The sequence below is a fragment of the Xiphophorus hellerii genome, chromosome 6 (genome assembly GCF_003331165.1).
Source record: "Xiphophorus hellerii strain 12219 chromosome 6, Xiphophorus_hellerii-4.1, whole genome shotgun sequence".
NCBI classification, from domain to species: domain Eukaryota; kingdom Metazoa; phylum Chordata; class Actinopteri; order Cyprinodontiformes; family Poeciliidae; genus Xiphophorus; species Xiphophorus hellerii.
The window spans coordinates 27,685,767-27,709,104 of NC_045677.1; the positions used below are offsets into that span (position 1 = coordinate 27,685,767).

The window sequence follows — 23,338 nt, forward strand, 5'->3', positions numbered from 1 at the left end:
CTGCAAAGATGAGTCCAGTGACAGCATATGAAAAAGCACTACATCTCAAACTTCAGCATATTGCATGAGTATATTCTGTTGAAACTCACACTGGTGCACAATTTCATCAGCTGAAGGTGTTATTTTGAGCAGAATGTGAAAAAACTGCTGATTTTAGCAGAAAACTTCATATGAGCAACTATATGTGTGAGTCATGTGTAATCATACTCTGATTATCTCAAAACATTTAGTACCCACAAAAATAAAACAAAGATATAAAATGGAAGTTAAATTTCATAAAAGAAGGAGAAAAATCTCAAAGCGGCTCCTAAGTTGAAGTTTCTACTGTTGGATGATGGGATAATTTCTTGTTTGTGTTTAGAGCATCTTGATGGTGCTTCTTTTCCTCTGGGTGCTTCTATCAAAGCCTGGATCAGGAAGATAAACCGTTCTGGACTACAGGAAGGAAGACTGCAGTCAGGAAGTGAGGACACAGATAAAGAAAAGAAGAGACTCAAGTTGAAAACTGAGTTCAGCCGTCTCCAAAAAGACAGCAAACGTTAAAGGAAAATTCATCTTTTTTTGGACAATTTGTGTCTAGAAAGCAGGTTTGCATTCCTGAAGTGGTCAAACAATATGTTAATTTCTTTCAACCTGAGGGAGGGAGCATCACAGTGTTATTTAAACTCTGTCAAAGTGAAAGTTATCAAAGTGTGAGAGGAGGAATCAAAGTACTCACAGGTTTTTTGAGGAAAAAGACAGACAGGGCTCCGATCAGAGGCATGTCCCCCAACAGAGGCTCCATCACCACCCTCAGCATGCCATGAAGCTGCAGACAACAAAACATCATCAAACTTTTTCTGCTCAGGAATTATCAACAAATATTGACTTCTGGAGAGCATAAGTCCTATTTACAATAACTGGGTCTGAATTAAGTCTCAGAGTTTGGTGCTATTTCCCTTGTAGAGGATTTATTAGAAAAGATTTTGGAGTAAGAAGTGTTGCATCTGAACTGCTTTTACTGGTTCAAATGTTGATATTTATTTTACCAAAAACTGCAGCAACACAGAAAATTCTTTATAAAGCTGGAAATACAAAACATCCCCTTTTTTTGTTCCCTTCTTTGTTTGTGGCTTTATCGGCGTCCATTTCTCAGATAATTCACATATTTATTGCAACAATTTATTAACTTTCAAAGTCTGAGAGCAAGAAGCCAAACCAGGGGCATTGAGGGGTATTTTTTTTCTTTGTGCTGCTGTGAGTCAAACCTCAGACATGTAGACTGCATGTCTGCAGCACCAAATTTGGTCAAAGCTTCTTGCTCTGAGCAATCACAGAGCACTTTGTTCATCAAAATCAATCTGGTGAAAAAGATTGAAGATAGGCATTAGTTTTGTTTATGTCCGTTTCCTCCTGCAGCCCACTGCTGCCTGAAAGAGGGCGCTTTATAAATAATGTGCAACCTATAATGCAGTCCCACCGGGACGGAGGAGGAATCTATAAATAAAAGATGTGACACAAGTGAAGAAAATAATGACTCATGGCTTATTCTCATGCTTAGAATAATCTAGTCAAGTTTGACAGGCGGTGAAAAGCATCCATAGAAACTTTTATTGCAGCTGTAAAATGAACATAAGAGGCAGACACTGAGAAGCAGCAGTTTCTCTTCTCCCCGCTAATCTCTGAACAGCAAACATGGCCTGATCGGATGCCAACAGCTGAATGGATAACGTCTGCTTTATCAGACGCGAGTCAACACATTATGTAAAATTCTCTCTGAGGGGGTCACAGATTATTGCAGGGGTCACAGCTAAAGGAATGAAGCAGAGCACAGTCCTGTCTGACTGACAACATGAATAACGAGGGACAGACTGCGCAGCTACAAGGCAGAACATAGTTTTAATTTTTATTTTACAGTTCAAAATTAGTGGTGGGACTCAATTTTAATCAAAAAACAAAACTTGACAAAATAAGCAATTATTTTCAATTCAACAACCCTTTTTTTCTGCTAAATTATTAAATAAATGTGCATATGAGCTCAACAACAGAGATATATATTGTTTTTAATCTATTTTTTATATTGGTGGAAAGTGCTTTGTTGTCCATTGCTGTTATTTGCTGATGTTGCTTGTGCATCAGATTTATGGGCGTACCAGAAACACACAAATACAAACATAAACTTTTGTGTGTAAAAAGAAAATGCAATTAACTGCATATATTTTGAGTGATTAATAAATCAAAATTAGCACGTTATAGTCAAAGGAAAAAATTACTTAAGAGCATCTTTTCCATCTTTAGAACTACAAATATTTATCACATTAACAGAAAATATGAATATTTACCACAATTCATTTTCTACTTCCATGTTCAAGATTCATTATATTTCCAGAACTTTCCAGATTGTGCAGGAACCTTTTCTCTTAAATATATTTTACGTTTCACAACACAATGAACTTTTCCTTGATGTAAACTGTTTCTGTGCCTGAAGTTATTTAGAGAGACTTTGGGGAAATTTTAATGCGAATTTTTAAAAACAAATCAGTCATACCTGTATGCTTTTGATTCCAGCCCTGCAGTAGAACTTCTTGATGTCGATGTCAATTTCTGTGTTACCAACAAAACTAAAAGTAAAAATGGGAGAAAAATAAGCAAATTAAACCTGTTAATAGACAAGACAGTAGCTAAGGGAAATAGATGTACTGTGCTTTTTTAACAGAGATAACAAAAAGTAAAAATAGTCATTATTTGTGAAAGAAGTGTTGCCCTCACTTTTGTTTCATGTCATATAATTACAGCCCTACTGGCCTTTGATTCTACACCAAGCAGACTTTAATCTACATTTATTGGGATTGAACTTCTGTTTAGTTTTACTCTGCTGTAGACTGGTTGTAAGGATCTGCAGGCAGCATTCTGCTGTTAAAACTACAAAAGTAAAATAAAATCTTGTGTCTGCAGCATCATGGTGAGTTTGTGAGTGTAGAAAGGAGGCCTACCTGATCTGCAGGTCCATGATGACCTGCCTCTTGTCCACATTTTCTGTGTAAACCTTCACCCCGTTCACTCTGAGCGGCTGCACACACACGCCCACACACGCACACACACACACACAAAGAGAAAACAAAAGGTGAAAGTGAGCAAAGTATTTGTCAGATGTGAGGAACAGTTTTCAGCTCAGGTGAATAATTAGCAGCTTTTCTTTAGAGTCTGCTTCTGGAAGCTTCTGATGTTCAGGAGCACAAAACGAATAAAAATAGAAATGCAACAACAGAAAGATTAAACAGCTACTGAAGATTTGAAACAATTCTTATTTATTTTAAAATAAGAAACAATTCAAAGTCTCTGCAGACCGCTGGAATGCCTTTAATCTTATCCGATGTTTTGAATACACAAAGAGAGTGAAAAAAAAATTTTAAATTGAGAAAGTCAGAAGAAAAATAAGATCTTTGGTCCTGCAGATTAGAGCACAGAATAATTCAGCTCTATATGAAGTTAATTTATTTACAAACTTCCAAAATATAAGAAAAACATAGAAGCAGCTCACTGTATTACATAGACAAGTATCAGAAATGTAAATATCCAGTTTATGTTTTCTACTGGATATAGTTTGTAAAAATCAAAAAGGTATGATCCATGTTACTGCTGGTCTACTCATTCTATAAATTTAACCTAGTAAAACTTTATTCTGCTGCAAATAAGATACTGACGACTGACATGAACTTCACAAAACCACCCGCTTTAGGGTGATATTAACTGGAATCAGTGAGCTGAGTGGTGACCCCGATGTTTTGAAGCCTGACTCTTTTCTCCCTACCTTGTCTCCCATGTCGATCTTGGTGAAGCAGAAGGTGCTGAGATGAGGGTTGGCACCCTTCACTGCCGGCTCGATGGTCTCCCGGAACAGTTTGTCCACAAACTGGCAGATGAACGGCCACATCTGCTTCACCGTCTGAAGCAAAGCAGAGAGAAATGGAAAATTAACTGGGGAAGAACGTTTCTTCAATCCTATTTGACCTCATTGATTCTCAGTCACATGTTCTTTTTCTTCCACAACAAAGAGAAGCTGCACAGTAAGTAGCAGGCACGGCGCAATATGCACAGTAGCTTCTTAATGTGTCATTTTCTTCGTTTGCATTCATGCTTAATATTGTTTTAGTCTGTCACATAAAATCCTAATCAAATAGATCAAAGCTTACAGATTTAACATGACAAAATGTGGAAAACTGCAAGCAGTGTGAATACTTTAGCAAAACTATTTTTGTAAGTGCTTTGCTGATTTCTTTACTTTGGCATTTATAAAACAAGTTCTTAAATTTCATTTGTTTTAATACTTTTCATTGTGCAGTTTGCACCTTAACCTTTCATAACAAGTACAGAGTCCAATAATGTTATTGATGGAAAGTTTTAGGCTGAAGGTTCTAAAGCATGTCTGCACTTAATGGGTGAAAGAAGAAAAACAACTAAAACGTGAACACCGAAGATCTCCCATTCCACACTCTGTCATCCTGCAGGAACATCTCAAGTCATTTCTGCTAATGGTGTGATTTAAGGAGCACATATCACCTTTAAAAGGTCCTGGAAATCTCCTCTGAGTGCTTACACAACATGTATAATTTAGCATCACTATCAATTTGAGTGTTTGGTTGGTGATCGTGGAATATTCTGGGAAGAAACAGTTATCGTCAGCGAATCTCTTCCAGGAACTGATCAGATTCTCATGTCTCTATAACTGGGACGAGGTCCCTCAGGGCTCCAGGTTCAGATCCCTTTTTAAACCCTATCTCACCACTTTGGCTTGCTAATAAGAGATGATGAGAAGTAATTGGTGGATGTCTGTGTGTGCTGGAAACAACAACAACAGCTTCTATCGGTACCTTATTGAGCCACTCCACTCGCTCCACATCTGGATAATGAACCTGGAAAAAAATGGAAAGGTCAAAGTTAGAATCAACGAACTGCTGGTCCTTACTGGACCTCCACTCTTTAAAGTTTCTGTGTCAATATTTGTTAGTCTTGAACTCATCTGAGTCACAAGACAAAGTGACTCTGTTCACATCTGGCACCAACATCTGTTCCAGACAATCTGACACACTCCAGACGTTTTGAGGACGGTTTCTCTCCTGCTACCATTGGAGGTGAACTAATGCACCCGATCCACATCAGTTTAGCAGTCCAAACACTAAAACTTTAAAATGCCCCCCACTGACCTGACTACACATTGCTGCAAACCAATTTGAAGCAGAGAATATTGTAAGAATACAGTTTTAAGTTGCCAACAGTATTTTTTCAAAAATCACAGATTTTATGATGTATTTTTTAAAATGTGTTTCCAAAAAGTTATTGCATTGTCAATAAATCACAAAAAAACCCAATCTACAATCATTAAAGTAATATTTTTTAAAAATCTGTGAGGTAAACTACATTTCATATATTTATATGGTTAATGTGAATTCTGTGATTTAGTAATATAAAAAGGTTTTAAACAATCATTTAAAGAAAATCCCATCTGTTTACAGAAGAAAACATTAGGGTGATGCTTGAATAAAAAAGTAGGGATGCACCGATATAAAAATCTAATCTGATACTATGATATCAGATTATTATAAGCCTTTTTTATGATATCATAATACTGTGATATTATTATTGAGGTTATGGCCGATATTTACCAATATTATTTATGTCCTGCCCCTTCAACACAATTTAAAACCACACAGGTCATTGTTTTCAACTAAAATAAAAAATGTTATTCAATGAAGACATCATTTTGAACTTCATCCAAAGGGGAAACGTCTTTGCTGTGATGACTAACAATAAATCTTTTGTTAGGCAGCGACTGACCTCTTGCATTGATGATTGCTGCTGTAAGGTGAACTCCAAAAATCCAGAATTATGCAGCATCTTAGTCGTTGCTGATTTAACTATTCTACAAAAAATATTCTCTCATTTCCCTAAAATTCAAAAGTACAACCCAAATCCTAACCAGTAGGTTTTATTGTGGCATGTAGAGTCATGATGCTCAGTTGACAGCTAGCCTAATCAAAGAAGCCTCCCAAAAAAAAACATTGAGGTTCAGCGCCGGGGCTTGTGGGATATCTGTGACAACTGAGACAGGCTGATCACGCTTCCACAGAGTCTGGCAGGCTGCCTGTGCAGCAGCGGCAGAGCTGCAGCAGACAGCCAGGAGAGACACGGCTGTTATATAACGCACACACTGACGGGAACCTGCACAAGTTTATGTTTATAAGCGAGAAGAAAAATTTAATTTATTTAAAACACCCCACCCAACATCTCCACATATCAGTTTGAGATGCAACTGGCCTTTTCTTTCCTCACTTCAGCATTCAGCACAGATGACATATCAGCCGATGTTTGTCATGTTTTATATTAATAACCAATAGTTATTTCTATCTTGCAGCTGGTTTCTGTTTCTATGATTTTCAACAGAAATTATGAAGGATAATTGTTCTTAAAGCTGCGACTAACGATTATATTAGTAATTGATCATTCTGATGATGATAGATATTGGATTTAAAAAAAAAATCGGCACAGTCTACAGACTTTTAATTTAACTAATTAAGCCTTTTTTCTTTCTTACAGAACATTAGGAATACATAAAAAGATGCATATAAATAATTCAAACCCTTTTTTAAAGGAAGAAAATTAATATTTTATTGCCTAAACTGAAATAAAATAGCACACCTTTAATGAATCTGATCAATTTTAAACTATGCCACTTGAGTAGTTTTGGCTAAAGTATATTTATAGACAAAGGCGTTTTCAGCTTAAATGCAAAGGGTATGTACTGTATATATATTGTACAGCTTTGGCTTAATTAGTTGATTATTTCAACAATCATTTATTCCAATTAATCTGATTAATTGTTTCAGCCCTAATTGTTTTGTAACTGTATTTTTTTCTGAGGTAGAAAGCGTAGTCCAAGGTAAAAATCACAAAACAATCACCTTTGATAATGAAAAGTAGAAAGATGTTTATGAAAAGTGACTTTAAAGCATAAATTAAGATTGATATTCCTAAAGACAAAGTTAATTATCTGCTGTTTTTTTTTACTTACTTAAAACTGTTAATTGGGCTAAAAGTATACAGGCTGGACTTTAATTACTTTACATATAAATACATGAATAAAACGAGCTGCTGGATGAAGCCTCTCTGCCGCTGTGTCAGGCTAACAGGCTCCTGTGACCCAGAGCGACACACGAGGTCAGTCAGGAAGTACATACAGTGTGACTCACATGCACAAAGTCATGCATCCAAAATTTAAACAAACAACCTCACACTGATAACATCATCATCGTCACATGGTGATGCTTTCAGAAATTACATACTAGCCTGTCTAATTTATTCTGATGTAAAAGAAAGCATAGAAACAGTTTAATTGTAAATCATCTGTTCATATTGTATAGAATCAAAAGTAATACAAGTTTGTTGAACTTGTAAAGGAAAAAACCTGGAAAGTAAAAAAATATCTAGACGTAACTGTTGTTACTTTGGTATTTATGCAATAATGATGTATCAGGAAGTCGGATGAAAAGCTCACTAAACAGCTGAATGTTTTACAAAAAGCCAAACAGACCTGAATATACAAAGCTAAAAGAAGAAGAAAATAATTAGTTCTCATTAAATCCAACTGACTCCATGAACACAGGGAAGTCAAACATGAGGTAAAATGCAGCTAAATATGCAAATAAAACACAAATCCTTGTGTGTTGTCAGTGTGTGTTCCTGGAGGTTTATTAAAGGTTAAACATGAGGTGAAGCTGCTGCAGAATGTTAGTTCAGCCATCTGTCAAGCAAGCTGTCTCTGAGATAAAGAGAAATGTTTCAGGTACATGGCTAAAATGTTAGATGAGACAGCAAAAATCTAAAGCTAAAACAACAACAACTGACAAGCAGTGGCATAAAGTAAACGGTTTATTTTAGGTGCAAACAAGACTAAATGATTCAGCTTTTAGAGGAAAATGCAGAAAACAGATGTAAGATCTTCAAATATAGGCATGCAGAAATGATTTTCCCTGACTGTAAATAAAGTCATGTGGAAACTTAATCATCATTTGCCGTTTCTGGATGATTCAAGATGGAAATATGGAGCAGAAGACTATCATAGCAGGATTTTTGCTCCTTAGGTATTAACACAATGCCAAAGAGGAAGGATATCACCAATGGCCTTTGAGCAGCAACTGCAGCGGCCGACCAATGTGGGAAACGATTTATGACCATTTCCAACAAATGTATTTACAGGTGAGAAATATTTAACAGTCTCTCCATGTTTTCACGATCCAGCAATCGCAGAAATTCATGTAAAATAAACATATCCTTGCATTTTTTTCACAATCATGCATAATCGTAAGCTTATTGCTACTTTTCTACAAAAAGGCTAGAAAATATTGCGTTTTTGTGATACTAACTCTTATAACATCGTATTTCTTGATGTCATTTTGTAGTCAAAATGTGAGTGATCAAAATGGAGAGTAGCAGAAATTTAGCTATTTAAGTATTTTAAAGTATAAACAAGTTTGTGTACAATCTCTCTGCTTCTTTTCTTTCTAATCTTGTTTTTTAATACGTAGATTTGGGAGGGGTTTAAAAAGGAAGAAACATTATAAAATGCCTTGCAAATATTTCTAACATATCGCCATAAAATACATTTTGCAATCAAAATGAGTGCTTTTGATTGCAAAATTAAAATCACAAGAACAATCGCAAATGTTGCAAATTTTCATCCCATCAAATTCGGTCTTTGGAAAGTAAATTTGCAGCATGACTTGTGCTGCATCTGAATTAATCAGGTGCAACTGAAACTATATCACGATAGTTTTAGAAACTATGTCCTTTGGATAAAGGAAACTGAATTCAAAATCAACACAAATACCTTCTACAATTGTGAAGCATGGTGGTAAAAATCACAAAACGTCTCAATCACAATCACCTTTGATAACTGCATATCGAAGTATTCTAGAGTCAAACATGAGGCGAGCTATGTGACAGATGAAGTTTAGCCCAACCAACTTGGGCTAAGTTGTTTCGATGTTGGGACAATAATATCTGATGGAGCAGAAATTTATAAAAGAATGGCTAAAAAGACTAAAGGCACTGCAAGTCTAAACCTAAACCTACCGTTAATTCTTCCACCATGACTTGATAGAATGATACAGTAATACAGAACATGACAGCTGAGAAGTTTTACTGCTAAACGTTGTGTTGTTCTGAACTGTCTTCTTGAATAAAGAAGCTTATGTGAAAATAAAAGATGAGTCACATGAAGTCCATACAGCTTGATTCAACATGTGCTTCATTCTTCAGGTTTTAACAGGTAACAACATGTAAATGTGTTTATTTTTCTCCTGTAATTTATGACCAAAAGTGAAGCTTACAGAATGAGAGAGCGAGAAAAACAACACATCTGCTCCAAGAACTGGGAGCAAAAATTCAACAACAAACATTTATTACTTTGAGTCACCAGGGAACCAATTAATTTTTCATGAATAACTCATAAAACCAGAGACTCAAAATGAAAGAGGTCATTTTAGGACTTCTGTTTCGCCCAGTAAGGGGCAACCAGGAGAACCAAAATTATTTATTATAACACTGGATTGAGTAAAAACCAACTGATCTTCACATACATAACAAAAAACTAGTAAATCTTCCAGTTTGTGTGTTAAGTTATATTCTGACTTTTCAGATTTAATGTTAGTTGGATAATCTGCAGTGTCCTTACATCATTTAACTTGCTGATGCAGTGTAAAAACACGCATTTCTGGATCATGTTTCATGCCTGCAGCAACAGCAGCGCAGACCTCCACAGGTTCTGATCCACAGAGCTGTTTTCTATCCAACCGCAATTTAAAAAAACAGGATCAGACTTCAGGCAAAACCATGACTCACTGAAGACTAACTGTTAGACAGCCAATCAGCAGCAAGCTGAAGCATCTCCATTTGTGCTTCTGATGAGAGTCATGCTTCAGCTATGCACCAGCTGTGTGGAAATCCTACACTTTATTTTAGCCACACCTCCAGCTCAAAATCTGAGCGCAAGAGGAAAGGGGGAGACGAGTAAAAATGTAAACTGAAACAAAAATCTCCTCTTCCCAACATGGTGACAGCAGAACAAGCTGTTTCCTCCTGGTTCACATGAATTTTAAAACTGTCTGGCAATTTTCAAAACCTAAGAAATCACACAAAACAATAAAAAAATCTAACTGGTTTGTGTGATGTTGAGTCACACAAATCGATTTCCTTCACCAACATTCAGATGCCAGACGGGAACTCTCTCAAAACCTCTCGAGACCAAACGTGACTTCAGGGTAAACAAACATGGCCGACAGGGAAAAAGAATAAGGCAATAGTTTTTCTCTATCTTTAACAGAAATAACATTACAAAGGGGTCTACGACGGTCACCAGACTTTCTGGGCCTTCATGACAGTTATTTTGTCCTATTTTTAAAATTTTTTTTTTACAAATGAAAATGTGAAATATTGCACAGAGTTGTTCTCAGTCTTTGGTAATTACAATTGACAGCATTTTTTTGTTTTGCAGTCTAGAGATTGACATCATCGTCCATTCCTCTTTGCAAAATACCTCAACTTAGGTCAGATTGGATGGAGAATATTCATGAAGATCAGTTTAAGGTTTTGCCTCAGATTCAGGACTAGAATATTCTAACATCAATATACCTGAGTCTGAACCACTGCGTCACGTTCCACGTGTCTGCTGCACCAACTGAAGAAAGTTCAAGAGGCAATGATACTTTGAGAGACACAAGACAAACAGGCTACTGGGGATTGGCCAAATACAATCACCTGTAGTTTTTATTGGTTCAAATCAAAGTATTCCCACACAGTTAAAACACAGAGTAATTGAAGGTAGTCCACAATAATTTAATATGGCACACACCCATATTTCAACATGAGCAATGAAGCTGCAACATAAAGTCATCTGAGCCACCGCATGATAATGCAATAGCAACTCTTAAACCTGAGGACTTCTGCAGCAAGGTCGACACCCAATTTACAAAACTATAAGCCATAAAGCTCTCAGTTATAAAACTAACATTCAAACCCATTACATATGTTGCAATCTTTGTAAAAGGGTTTGTGTTTCAATCCATCTGCAGCAGAGTACAGTCTGGCTTAAGTTAGATTTTCTTTAACAGAATCTTTCATCTAAAAATACATCAGCATAATAAGAATATCAGATAGCAGCATATCAATTCAAGATGAAAGCGCAACTTTAAGAGGTCGGGTAAAGTTTAGATGGATCTGTACAAAAACCTCAAAAAGAGTTTCACACTCCAGCTCAGTATGTATGAAACAAGATAAGGAGAGAAAGAGCAAAAAAACTGGGAGTTTTTACATTTTATAAACATGAATATGTTTTTTGTGTCTGACCTGCAGATCACAAATCTATACAAAACTGATCAATTTCAATCACTCATTTACCATCAACATTTAATCTAACAGGTCTTTTCTATGATCTGTATTAAAAACTGAAAGTGTCTAGCATAGACCAGATACCAATCATCAATCTAAAATGCAATCAGTCCAAACAAAAGTCAATTAAAAATACCCAAACATGAGAAAAAGCCATTATATTCCTCACATTGATGCAGATATTAGCAATGAAAGAACAACAAAAACAACTAACACAAACAGCAAATGAGAATTAGCCAAGAAAACAACATCCAAAAAAATAGAATATATAAATATTAACATGCAGACTTTTCATCATTCTGCTTAAAATAAAGCAAACCATTGAAAACCCCCTGATTTCACATTAATGCAATGTGAAGGTATACAAAATGTTATACCTGTAGGTTGCAAAAATATCATATCTCCACTTTCTTTACAGTAAAAAATTACTTTTATTACAGTTATCCAATTCATATAAACAGCTCTTGAAAACACCATGACTCAATAAAAAGATTTCTAACCAGATTCTAATTAGTGTGTACAATTTTGCTAATCTGTATCATTTAAGAAATATGTTGACAATTTTAAGACCTTAAACTTAGTTTTCTACTGCAAAAAACTTTTTAACTTCAAACTAAAACATCAATCGGGTAAATTAAGACTTTCTACGTATTGAACAGTAAAAAAAAACATTTATATCATGTTTATTGTGTGAACTGAGCTTAACTTTAGCATTAGTGTTACCATTATTATTGGTATCATTATCATTTAATTTTCATCTTACTCATGGCTGCTGTATTAAATGATTACGTAATTAGTCTGAATACACAATGCTAAGCACAGCGAATACGCTAAGTACTTTCAAATAGCTTCATGCTAATACTTGAAGTTCATAAACGATAATATTGTTGTTTTGAGACCATTTTCAAATAATTTAATGATAATGGCATAATAATTCAAGTTTGCCCTCCCAATGATCCATAAACCTTAATGTCTAACAAACATTTAACACTGGATCTGGAAGACATTTTAAGTATTCAAAATAAATAAACAAAAACAACTAAAAAAAACAAATGAAATGGCGATTGGTCTCTAAAAAAGGGGCTAGTGAAGACTAATACATCAAACTGAAGTCTGAGGCTTAACTACTTCATTAAAATATATGTTTTCAAGTTTAGTTAAAGGAAAAAGAAAAAAAACCTAAACTTAAACTTCAAATATAAAGCAAAGAATATAGAAAAATCTAAATCTTTCAGCTTATGCAGCTCGTCGACATTTTTTAATCACTTATCATCCAAGATCATCATCTCTCCCACTTCTAGTTATACTGGTTGTTTCCTCTAAACGCTGCGACCGGCTGACAGGCTTTGAATGGATTTAAATGGAAACCAGCTCCCAGTAAGGCTTACTAAGCCTATATGGCTCCAGGGATGAACAGCGACACACTGTATCACAACACAAAAGGCCATCTGTTTCAACAGGGAGCCGATTGTTAAGTAGATTTACTATTTTTCACACATTGATATTTTAGATGTACTACAATATGGGAGGTGCTAAAACAGTTATGTTAAGGCATGGTTTAGATTTTTTTTTATATATATATATAAAAAAGACAAATATTCCTTCTACAAATTCAAACGATGACGACAAAAATGTGCAGATTAAACACTTGTAGGTTAAAGTAAAGGAGAGGCTTTTCTGTTCCTTTGACATTGTTTCCATTCCTCCTGCAGAGCGGAGCAGAGAGCAGCCCGGCCCTTTGGCACTTTAGAACGTGAGATCTCCACCCAGGCCGTGTCAGACCAGTGCACACATACAGTATGAAGAGTGGGAGGAGGAGGAAGAGGAGGAGGAAGGAGGAAACCGCTCCATTACTTCATTGCTGCTGGTTGTGAGAAAGAGCTGAACAGACTGACTGTTTCCTCCAAGGTTAACACCAACGGTGGAGGGAACAAAAAGGGGTTTCACCAAAACTTTTCTATTCGCCATCAAGTCACGCCCAATAATAACTCATCTCAACCAAACTCCTCTGACTCAGACTTGCCTCAACTCCACTGTAACTTTAAGAGAACAGGATAATTTAGGACATTGCACCAATTTAACCTTTAGATGTCTGAATTAACTTTGCTGTTTTTGAATATTTTTAATTTTATTTTTATCTTCAGCACAACTACACCTGTCAGACCACACTTCATTTAAACCTACTTTATTAACATATCAAATCTTAAATTAAACCATCCAAAATAACCAACTTATTACATATGTTGGTGTAACTTACTGCAAGTTAAAGTGGAAAATTTTAGGGGGGTTTCCTTCCACAATATCTCTATTAAATTAAATTCTGTTTATTTATATGGCACCAATTCAAAACACGTCAACCAAAGGTCATATGGGGCCTTAAGCAGAAATTGTTTCGGGGCCCGTTCTGTTCAGAACATCAGCACCATTAACAGTTTTTCAGTACAAATGTGGGGAAACCTGGGAGAGGGGGCGGAGCCTACAATTTGATGAGATATGTTTATGGACAAAACAAATCTCAAACACAAAGAAAAGGTCAAACTAGAGGCACAACAATCACACTAGGATTGTTGTGCCATGTCTATACAAATTCTTTAAACGTTAAAACATTTCTGCTTATTAATACAGAAACCATCAAAAACAAACTAGATAGCTATACACCAACAAAATTTCAATAAATAAAAAAAGTTAATTCAAGTTATTATAAGAAGAGGCTTAGAACTGGCTCTGGTCTGAAGGCTCTGCAAAAAAACAACTGTGAATTCAATCGAATCATCCAGGCAGATTTCCTGTCAAATACATAAATTCCTAATGGATTATGTCAAACAATGCAGTCAAGTTCAGTTAATTTTCAAATTACTTTAAAAGATTTTTTTCACTGACAGATTGCATGGATTTGCAGAAGAAGCAGGTTGCTTGTTTATATCTCCAACCTGGAATACGCTCTTTTCTAATTCCATCTTTTTCCAGACTATTAAAAATGGAATAAAAAACCTGCACAGAAATATCAGAGCTTACAAACAGTTCAGTGAAAACAGAGCACTGCTTTTACAAACTTCATTTTTGCTTCAAATTTCACCGCAGCAATGCTTTTTTGGAGGAAAAGGAATAATTGAGGCAAATTCTCTCAAGGTTTCATAAATATGCTAATTTGTTCAGTCTGAGTTGCATTTCTATGCGTCATGGTAACAGAAAACATTGTATTGGTTCTGACTGCAGCCTGTAATTTACCCGTCTGACTTCATTCCTTCAGAAACAGATAATTCACACTTCTGATACACTGACCAGAAAGCTTCCTTTCCTACTATAAAGTTTAGTCATCTAATTCATCATGTCTCATGAAACGAACCGCATCTGAGCATCAAAAGCTTTTTATACATTGAAATTATTAGAGTTAAACAGCTTGTTTCCCCTCAATGATCACATGAATAGCTTTAACAACATTCCTTTTATGCTCCTCTGGTTTTCCAGCCTTCTGGTTAATCAAGTAATTATGAAGAACAGCTGAAACTGAACTACTTTCTAAAGCTTGATTGTGAATCTAACTCTATATTCATCATTTCAGAGTTGGTTTAAGACTTTGGAGGACAATTAAAGCCAAACTTAAAAAGCTGCAAAACAAGACCAACGACCTGGAACAATAAAAACTGAGTCACCCTTTGTTTCTACTACAGCACAACATGAAAGAGCCGTTCACTGTGAACTTATTTTCTTAGTAATCAAAGTGTGCTATTACCTCAGACTCTGTGCTGCTGCCCACACTGCCGATCAAATCTCATTCCAGGAATATTTGCAGGGAGACAATATCAAGTCCAGGAGAGAATGAGGCCACTGAAATATCATCAGAACTGCTTCACTGCTCACCTTACCACCAAGAGTGTGTTTATTCAATATCACACATCTACTGTATGCTACCACACTGTCTATGCCTCATTCTTAAACCACTGGGTTCATTATTATTATGTCAATCCATCATATACTGGTGCAACTGATTCCATGCAAGAGTTTCTCTTCAAATAAATTGAGGTTTCTGTCAGTTTTTAAATAATAACAACAACATATTCAATTGCCTTTAATTTCCATTCGGTTTAAATAATACTCAACAAGCTGAACAGAGTTGTGCACATCAACCAGATAAAAACTGTACATGTAACGTTTTCTCCATAATGAAAACATAAAAACTAAATTAAAAGATTGCCTTAAGTTGTGAGCTATTCATTTGCAATTATTTTGGCGTAATCTCAGAACTGCATTCAGGTCAAACTGTGGGATGCAGATAAACTCCTACCGAGGAAGACTGAACATTAAGTTCTGCTTGTTGATAAAAATTAGATTAACTAATTACTCAATTACAAAACCTTGAACTATCTTTATAACATTTCTAATGCTCATTAGACAACTACAAATAAAACATCCGACAGTCCTTTCAGAGATTCTGTATCAACTTATTAACCTTAACACCAAAAAAAAAACAAAAACAAAAAACCATTTACATTCTGGGCAGAGATACAGAATGCCATATTATTATTATTACTATTATGAACGGTTTTTACAGCAGATATTAACCTGGTCAATTCCAGATTCACATTATAAGAACTAATATAGACTTCACTCTATTTTTGCATGTATTTTTTTTATGTCGTCACTGCTGTTTGAACAACAAATTGCCCCCAGGTGATATTAAAGTTTACTTAACTAATTAGATGATTTTCTCAAATATTAAATGTATATTTAATACATCCTGCCTGTAATTTTACAGTCAGGATAGATAAATTCCCTCTTGATTCCAACATTTCAGAGCGTATAGTCCCAGCTGTGAGCTCTGAGCAGACTGTGTGAAAGTGGCATGGGGAGCTCTGAGGTCAGTGTGACAGAGGTGAACCAGATACAGTATCTTCTGCGAGGACAGCAAAGCAGTGGCAAAAGCTGAGTGTCGTTCAGGGTCAAAGTTCACTGCTGCTTGTCACAGTTTCACCTCATGTTAGACGAATCAACTCATTAAATTAGGAAAACACTGAGCTGACAAGCGGCTCTGTCTGATTTCATTAGAAACGCTGCTGCAGCAGGTTAACACCTCTGTGAACTACATCTAGTGAAACGCAGTAGTCAGCCATTTTCTCTCCTCTGTTATGGCTGTTATTGATGACCATCATATTTGTGCTGCTCAGTAAGAAGCTGTATGGGCTTATAACATGAAAGATGGCATTGCTCAATCTGCTGTACTGAAAGAAACTTCATTTAAAAGACTCACATTTTTATCATGTACTATTTCTCTTTAACTGCACTTATGGAAAACTTATTTTACTCTTAAGAAATCAGACAGATGTAATACCTAAGGATGAAGCAATCCACTTTTTTCACTTCTGATACCGATATCTGAGGATCAGTTTTGGCCGATACCGATCCGATTCAGAAAAACAGCACTTATTTTAAAAACAGACATAAATGTACTGAATTACAAAAGTATTTGATGACTCCACGAGTGCAGCACTCTTAAATACACCAGTAGCTTCACAAGCTTGATTAAACTTTAATTTGTTCAGTCAGTGCAATGAGGAGTGTAACAGTCAATGAAAAATAAATAATAAAGAAACTGAAACTGATAAATACAATAGGTTGACTATTGTGGTCAAACCTGTAAAAATAAACTGCAACAAATGTTTAGTCAAATGGTTCAGAAAGTGCAAAAAGAAATTCTAAATATAATGGAAAATAAATGACGTCACTCAGAGCACAAAACATAAAATTAGACTGACTAGATCTGCCCTGATATCCGCTCTAAACTATTTTTAAAATTGTGACCAATACAGATATTAATATCAAATCAGTGCAGCTCTTATAATACCATTTAAAAGAGCTAGTAAGGCGAGAAAATAAAATCCTAATGAATCGATTCACACGAGCAAAATTTTCCACCCCAACATATCTGATCTTTTACGCACACGCCCACTTCAAATACATTCCTGCATTCTCAGCATGCAAGGAACTGGTAATGTGTCTCGTACGGCATGACATTTGTCAATACGAAGAAAAAAATGACAGCAATGTGGAAGTTGTGTGTTCAGTCGGCCTCCTCCTCATCCATTTAATAAGCTTCACTACACGCCGAGGGGCAACTATGAAAAGAATGACAGGAATTACAGTAGACTGAGTCCTGAAGGACAACTTCAACAGTTCACTGGCTTTTAATTGCATTTCTAACAAGAGAAATGAAAATAAAGCAGTTAATTATCAGAGTCAGGCCAGCCAGCATATTAATGACTGAATTTAATGACAGAAAAATCAGATGTTGCTGATTTGTTTTTCTGTTTTTGTTCCTTGATGTCACCAGACTAATTTTACTGGAACATATGGTCTGGTAAAAATGTCCGATGAAATGTCAACAAAAAGCGACACTTTTAGTGGTTTTAGGATGTATGGAATGCATAAACATAGAATGCAGACCTACTTTTTAGCTTATAGTACTAGTTTCGTTTTCAAAAGCAACAAAAACGTCTGAATTAAGCCTGTCACAATAACAAATTTTCCTGGACAATAAACTAATCCAGAAATTATTGTGATATGACAATATTGTTGTTTTAAGACCATTTCAAGCAATGTATTGATAATGGCACAATAAGTAAGTAAAATTGCCCTTAAAAAATATTAATCATCTAAATGAAAATTATTCATCTTGTGACTAATTGATTAATTATGGAAATTGTGGAGTGACTAGTCTGGACAGATTCTGACTAAAACACCCTCTGGGTGGAAAGTCTTGCAAAAAATAAAAAATAAAACATTCATATGAACTGCTTCATGACAGACTAAAGGTAGTGTCCACTTGAAGATTTAGACTAACATATATTTACATTTACTGAGTTTATCACCAAGAAATTTTAAGTGTCTACGGATCAGATTTTGATTTTAAAAAAAAGAAAAGTAAGAAATTTCCTGTTTATTAACAGATCAAGAGGTAGATTGACTAAGATTTTCTTTAAAAACAAGCAAAAATATTGACTTCCTCACAAAGAAATAACAGATTTCTGATATTATCCTTCTTTTGTGTTGGATAAACCAGTGATTGAACTAGGACTTCTTATTTTTAACAGACTTAAAGAGTTACTTAATACCAAATCCAATCTGGAGTAAGAAGGTAAAAATGAGTCTATTAATCATGGCTGAGATTCTGCCCCTGATCCAAGATGTTTGATGCATTGCCACATTCCTAAGTAAAGGCAACAAAACGCTGATAGAATCAAATCAGGACTCACCCAGGGTGGTAGCTTCGTTGTTGGCATACTCTGCTTCGCAGCCGTATCCTTGTGATCTAGGAATGCCAAAGCCCGGTTTATCCTGTAGTCCTTGCTGCCATGGTTCTTCCTCCAGTAAAAAAGCATGGCGAGTCCAATCAGAACCCAGCTGAAGCTAAACTCAAAGTATCCCAGTACGTAGATGGGGAATATGACAGCAAATGTTTTGGCAAATTTAATCCACATTTGAGAGACGTCGGTCAGTGAAGACGGCTGCTCTTCTTCCAGCTCCGGGGCCAGAGGCGGACCCGGTGGCGGCGGTACCTGGTTCCCGTTGGGCGCCGGGACCGGTCCATTCGCCCTGGTGCCTGGTCCTGCTGTGCCCTCCATCCTGTTGCTCATTTCCTCACTGTAAAGACATTTTTGGCAGTGACTTATAAAAGAGCCTTTCACAGTATTATCACAAGGATATGGAGTCGTCCTCGGACAGTACGCTCTTATAGGGTGGTGACAGGGCTTTGGCACACCGCAGAGGCAGACAGACAGAGCTGGCATGGGCCGGTGAAAAGCTGCAACACTGGCAGCCAGCAGGCTAAACATAGCGCTAAATAAACTGGCTGGAGTTAGAAATGAAAGAAGAAGGTTATGACTTTGATTTAAATATTAGAGCAGGATTTCAGGGCTCAGAAAACAATGAAGACAATGTAAACAAGGGAATAAGTGTGAGACAAGACATTATTATTGCAGCAGGTATAAAGCTCAACTGTCTATTAAAAAGAAGATTGTTTAAGCTGCTACAAAAATAACTGGCAAGGTATTTATTACTGATGGGTAGAGCTGGAAAGTAAATCAAATAGATGAATATCAGTAGATAAAACATCTGAGAGAATAATTAATAAATTCACTGAACCGCACAGCATTCTGGGCGATGTAGGCAGAGGAAAGACAACCTCTTACAGCCAACTAAGCTAGGTTGGTGGCATCAACTGACACTCGCTCTTTGGTTACCTAGCAACTCACTCACTCTTTGGTTACCCAGCAACAACATGCTGAGCAACTTGCACTGCAGAAGTTTAAAGTTTTGCCACTGTGTCTCATTAGCTCTGCTAATGGCCCAGCTATCTATTTAAAATATGAACATAGATTCAGGTTGACAGCATCAAAACAAACTGTCTCACATGTTCAACACATGAGTTTGCTTTACACATGTTTTTGTGTTTTTAATAAGTTTAACTTAAATAGCTACATGGTGATAACCCCATTAAATAAAAATAAGCATCAGGTGCAACAATGAATTTAAAAAAAAAATTATATGCCAAATTTAGATGAATATAGCTTGTTGAAATTTAGATTAATAGCACTGTCATAAAACGTTGGTATGTGAAAAGTCACCTTTGCTATGTACAAATGAAAAAGTTTTATAAATACCACTGCTATAAATCTATGGTAGCAATTGCCATCTAGAAACTCTACATCCTATAAATGTCAACTACTTCAACTCATTTGAAGCAATTAGCCTGACTTTTCTTTAAAATCAAGCTTCCTTTAAATACAGTTTGATACCCATAAATGCTGTTTTGCTATTTTGTTGTAAATTGTTATTAAAACAAGCTTTCTTCTGCACATGCCTGTGGCAACGCCACATTAGGCAAAAGGAAATTGCTCAGAGTTCTTTTGAGTATGCCCAATTGTAACTTTTTTGCTGTTACATGTTTTCATTAAATATCTCCCACATTGTGTTTACTTGTAAAACATTACAGCTGCATTTATTTTAGCAACAATGGCACGCATATATAGTTCTAAAGAAGAACAGGGCTGACTTCATCAACTACTTTGAGCCAGGAAGCTATAAAAGTCAAATGCACTGGTTAATATATTCCAATAAGGTGATTTACAAGTTTCAATGATATTTCCTGCAGATCTGCCACTCCACCCATTACTTCAGTCGAAAACAACAGTAGAGGCAGACAGATGGAGTTAAAATGAGCCCAGACTGTGTCTAAAACATAAAAGGTGGAGTCTTTGCAACTCAAATGTTTTCAAACACCAGCTGATCTGCTGGATTCTTATCCCTTTTGTGTTGTCATCTACTGACATACAGTATATATACAAATCTGCATGTTTTCAGTTCACTTAAAAAAAGATGTATTTTGTGAAATCCTGCAATCCTGCATGGCATTTTTCACTGTCATTAAACAGAGAAACTATGTCACTTGGTACCATCCTTAAACAAATCCTACTACAAATAAACAATCTAGAGTTTGTTAATCACAGTATGTTATTAAAAGTCAACTTCATCTGCTGTCATGCCATCTAAAAAGTATTAAAAAGAATATTAATAGTGAAATTACTTGCAGGAAAACTATGCAGGCCATTCACTTAAATTCGGTTTCAACAATAAATTCCCAACTCTTTTGGTTTGTTTAATATTTTAGCTTTGAAAAGTCTCTTACTTCATTCCTCTACCATTACTCACTGCAACGAATGCTCAAAGCTGTTATGAAAGCAGAGATTTAATCAACATATTGAATGTTTTTTTAGGGTATGTCAAAGCCGAATCAAATAAAATACAATAATTAATCCATTTTTTATCGACAAACCACTTTTGATGTGTCTATATTTGATGTTTGATATAATGTAACTTAACTAGAGCAGTTTTTGAACCGAGTCCGCCTGACGACACAGTGACACGTATGAAGGCACTTCACCGGTGTTACGTACAGTAAAAAAAACAACTACTTGTTCCTCAACGGCTAAAACTGAGCAAACAGCCCACTCACCTATATCCTCCAGCAGCATTCGCTCTACCCGAAACAAAAAACAGGGAAAATTCAATCGAGCAGCTGCTTCCTCTGCATGCCGACCAGCTAAACTCCGACAACCCAGTTGCCTTCTCTGTTCATCCTCCAGTCTGTTAAGGAGAGCCGTCCGTCTCAGCAAATCTGCAGGAAGCTGTCATCGCGAGAAAACAGGTCACCGACAAGGAGGGAGCTTCAAACAGGCCCAGCTGCGACAGACCCGGGCGCCATCTTGTGGCGGAAAATAACGGTCACGTTATCCAAACCACTCGGCTCATTTTTATCCATTCATGGCGGAACGTTCAGTTCAGCGAGGTAGGTGTAAAAACAACAGAAAGAAGGTTTGACTATATTTAATGAGAGAAAATATTCAACTGAAAATTTGTGTAGCTTATTAATAGAAGTAAATAAAAAAAAACACCATTCTAAGTCTGAAATAAGGTTTAATTACCCATAATTCACATTAAATTGTGTAAAAAGTTGTGATCAAAATGGAAAAAGTAATAAATTTGACATATTTTTAGCAAACGGTCTGCAATAAATGTTCTTTGATCACCATTCCACATTTGAATTGTAATTAATCTATTAAAAGCACATTTGGGTGCCACAAAGCAAAGTGTCCTTTACTTTGAAATTAAAGATAATGCATACAAGTTATCTTAAAGACAAATACATTATATTGTACCTAAAGAAGATTAGAAGATTTACATTAGTTAGTAGTAATGCTTCCCTAATTAAATCCAAAAATCCAAATCAATGTATAAAGCATATTTAAAGGCAACAAGTTTGTCAAAGTTCTGCACATGCTAATAAAAATACATAAATGCAAAACAAAACACAGACATCGAAAAGAGTCTAAATAAAATGGAAATAACATTAGACTCATATCAACTCTTAACTAATCAGTTGTGAATGCATAAAATGTGTGTTTTAAAAGAGACTAATTAAAAATGAAAAGTCTCCATTAGCATCAACAACCTGTGCTGGAGATCCAAATCAGAATAGCATGTGAGGACCACAAAACAAAAACAGTCCAGTGGCCACAGATGGCCTCCTGATCGGACTTGGACTGGCCTTCGCTAAAGTTTATTGCTTGATTGTCTATTCTGTTTTTACCTCCAGATACAGATGCAATCATTGTCAAACTCAGTGGTCAGTCAACAGAGTTTGCACAGAAATCATTTTCCACTAGATGTCAGAGAAGTGCTAAAATACTGAAACCTCTCTACCTGTGGCCTAATCTCTCTGCCAGCTCAGCTGTGGTAAAAATGCAGTCAATATCGCAGCTTCATGATCACTTCATGAAGAACCTCTTTTAAGACACATTTTATTATTTTTTACTATTATTATTATTATAAAAGGTCTATCTTTAGTTGTCACTTAATCAGGCTAGTTGTACTTTTAAACATTTATTGTTGATTAAAGCAAGAAATTAGATGGTGATAGAAATGAGAAGACAGACAAAAACAACCTGGTGACATCTTTCCTCCTCTGTCTCAATCTGGAGGGTACATTTTGTTAAAGAAGCTGCGATGTTTAAATCTGTTTTATACACAAGCCATAAACACCAGGAAACAACCGACGGCTGGTTAGCATTCCTGTGCCAGCGTATTTCAACACGCCGTTGCACTCGGCCAGCGACGGTCTGGCTTTGTGTGAATCTGTGCCACTTGATCCTCACTCTGCTTCCAGATGGAAACCATGTACACAGAGGCAGAGAGTGTTTACATAGAAGGAGAGGGATGTTCCTGTAAGGGTATATTTCTGTTCTCTTCTAATTCCAGACACCCCAACTTGAAGTGTTTGGGATCACACTGCATATTTTATCAGCTCACACCGAAACTGACCTTTAAAGATATTTGGTGAGCTTTCTTCCTACAAAACACAGGA

General features: G+C 36.0%; 1 protein-coding gene across 3 annotated transcripts in view; it reads right to left on the reverse strand.

Moving 5' to 3' along the window:
- Positions 1-21,589, reverse strand: part of esyt2a (extended synaptotagmin-like protein 2a) — a 43,947-nt gene extending 22,358 nt beyond the window's left edge. For 2 of the 3 annotated variants that reach the window (XM_032565724.1, XM_032565723.1), the window contains exons 1-7: positions 21,431-21,588; positions 18,672-19,059; positions 4,851-4,892; positions 3,791-3,925; positions 2,973-3,049; positions 2,528-2,600; positions 719-808 (exon numbers count right to left, since the gene is read on the reverse strand). In XM_032565724.1, the coding sequence (XP_032421615.1) occupies positions 719-808; positions 2,528-2,600; positions 2,973-3,049; positions 3,791-3,925; positions 4,851-4,892; positions 18,672-19,052 (798 nt within the window). In that variant the 5' untranslated portion in view covers positions 19,053-19,059; positions 21,431-21,588. Of the gene's footprint in view, positions 1-718; positions 809-2,527; positions 2,601-2,972; positions 3,050-3,790; positions 3,926-4,850; positions 4,893-18,671; positions 19,060-21,430 lie in introns of all 3 variants that reach the window. The other variant, XM_032565722.1, reaches the window with a different exon arrangement.
- Between the last annotated feature and the right edge of the window lie 1,749 nt (positions 21,590-23,338).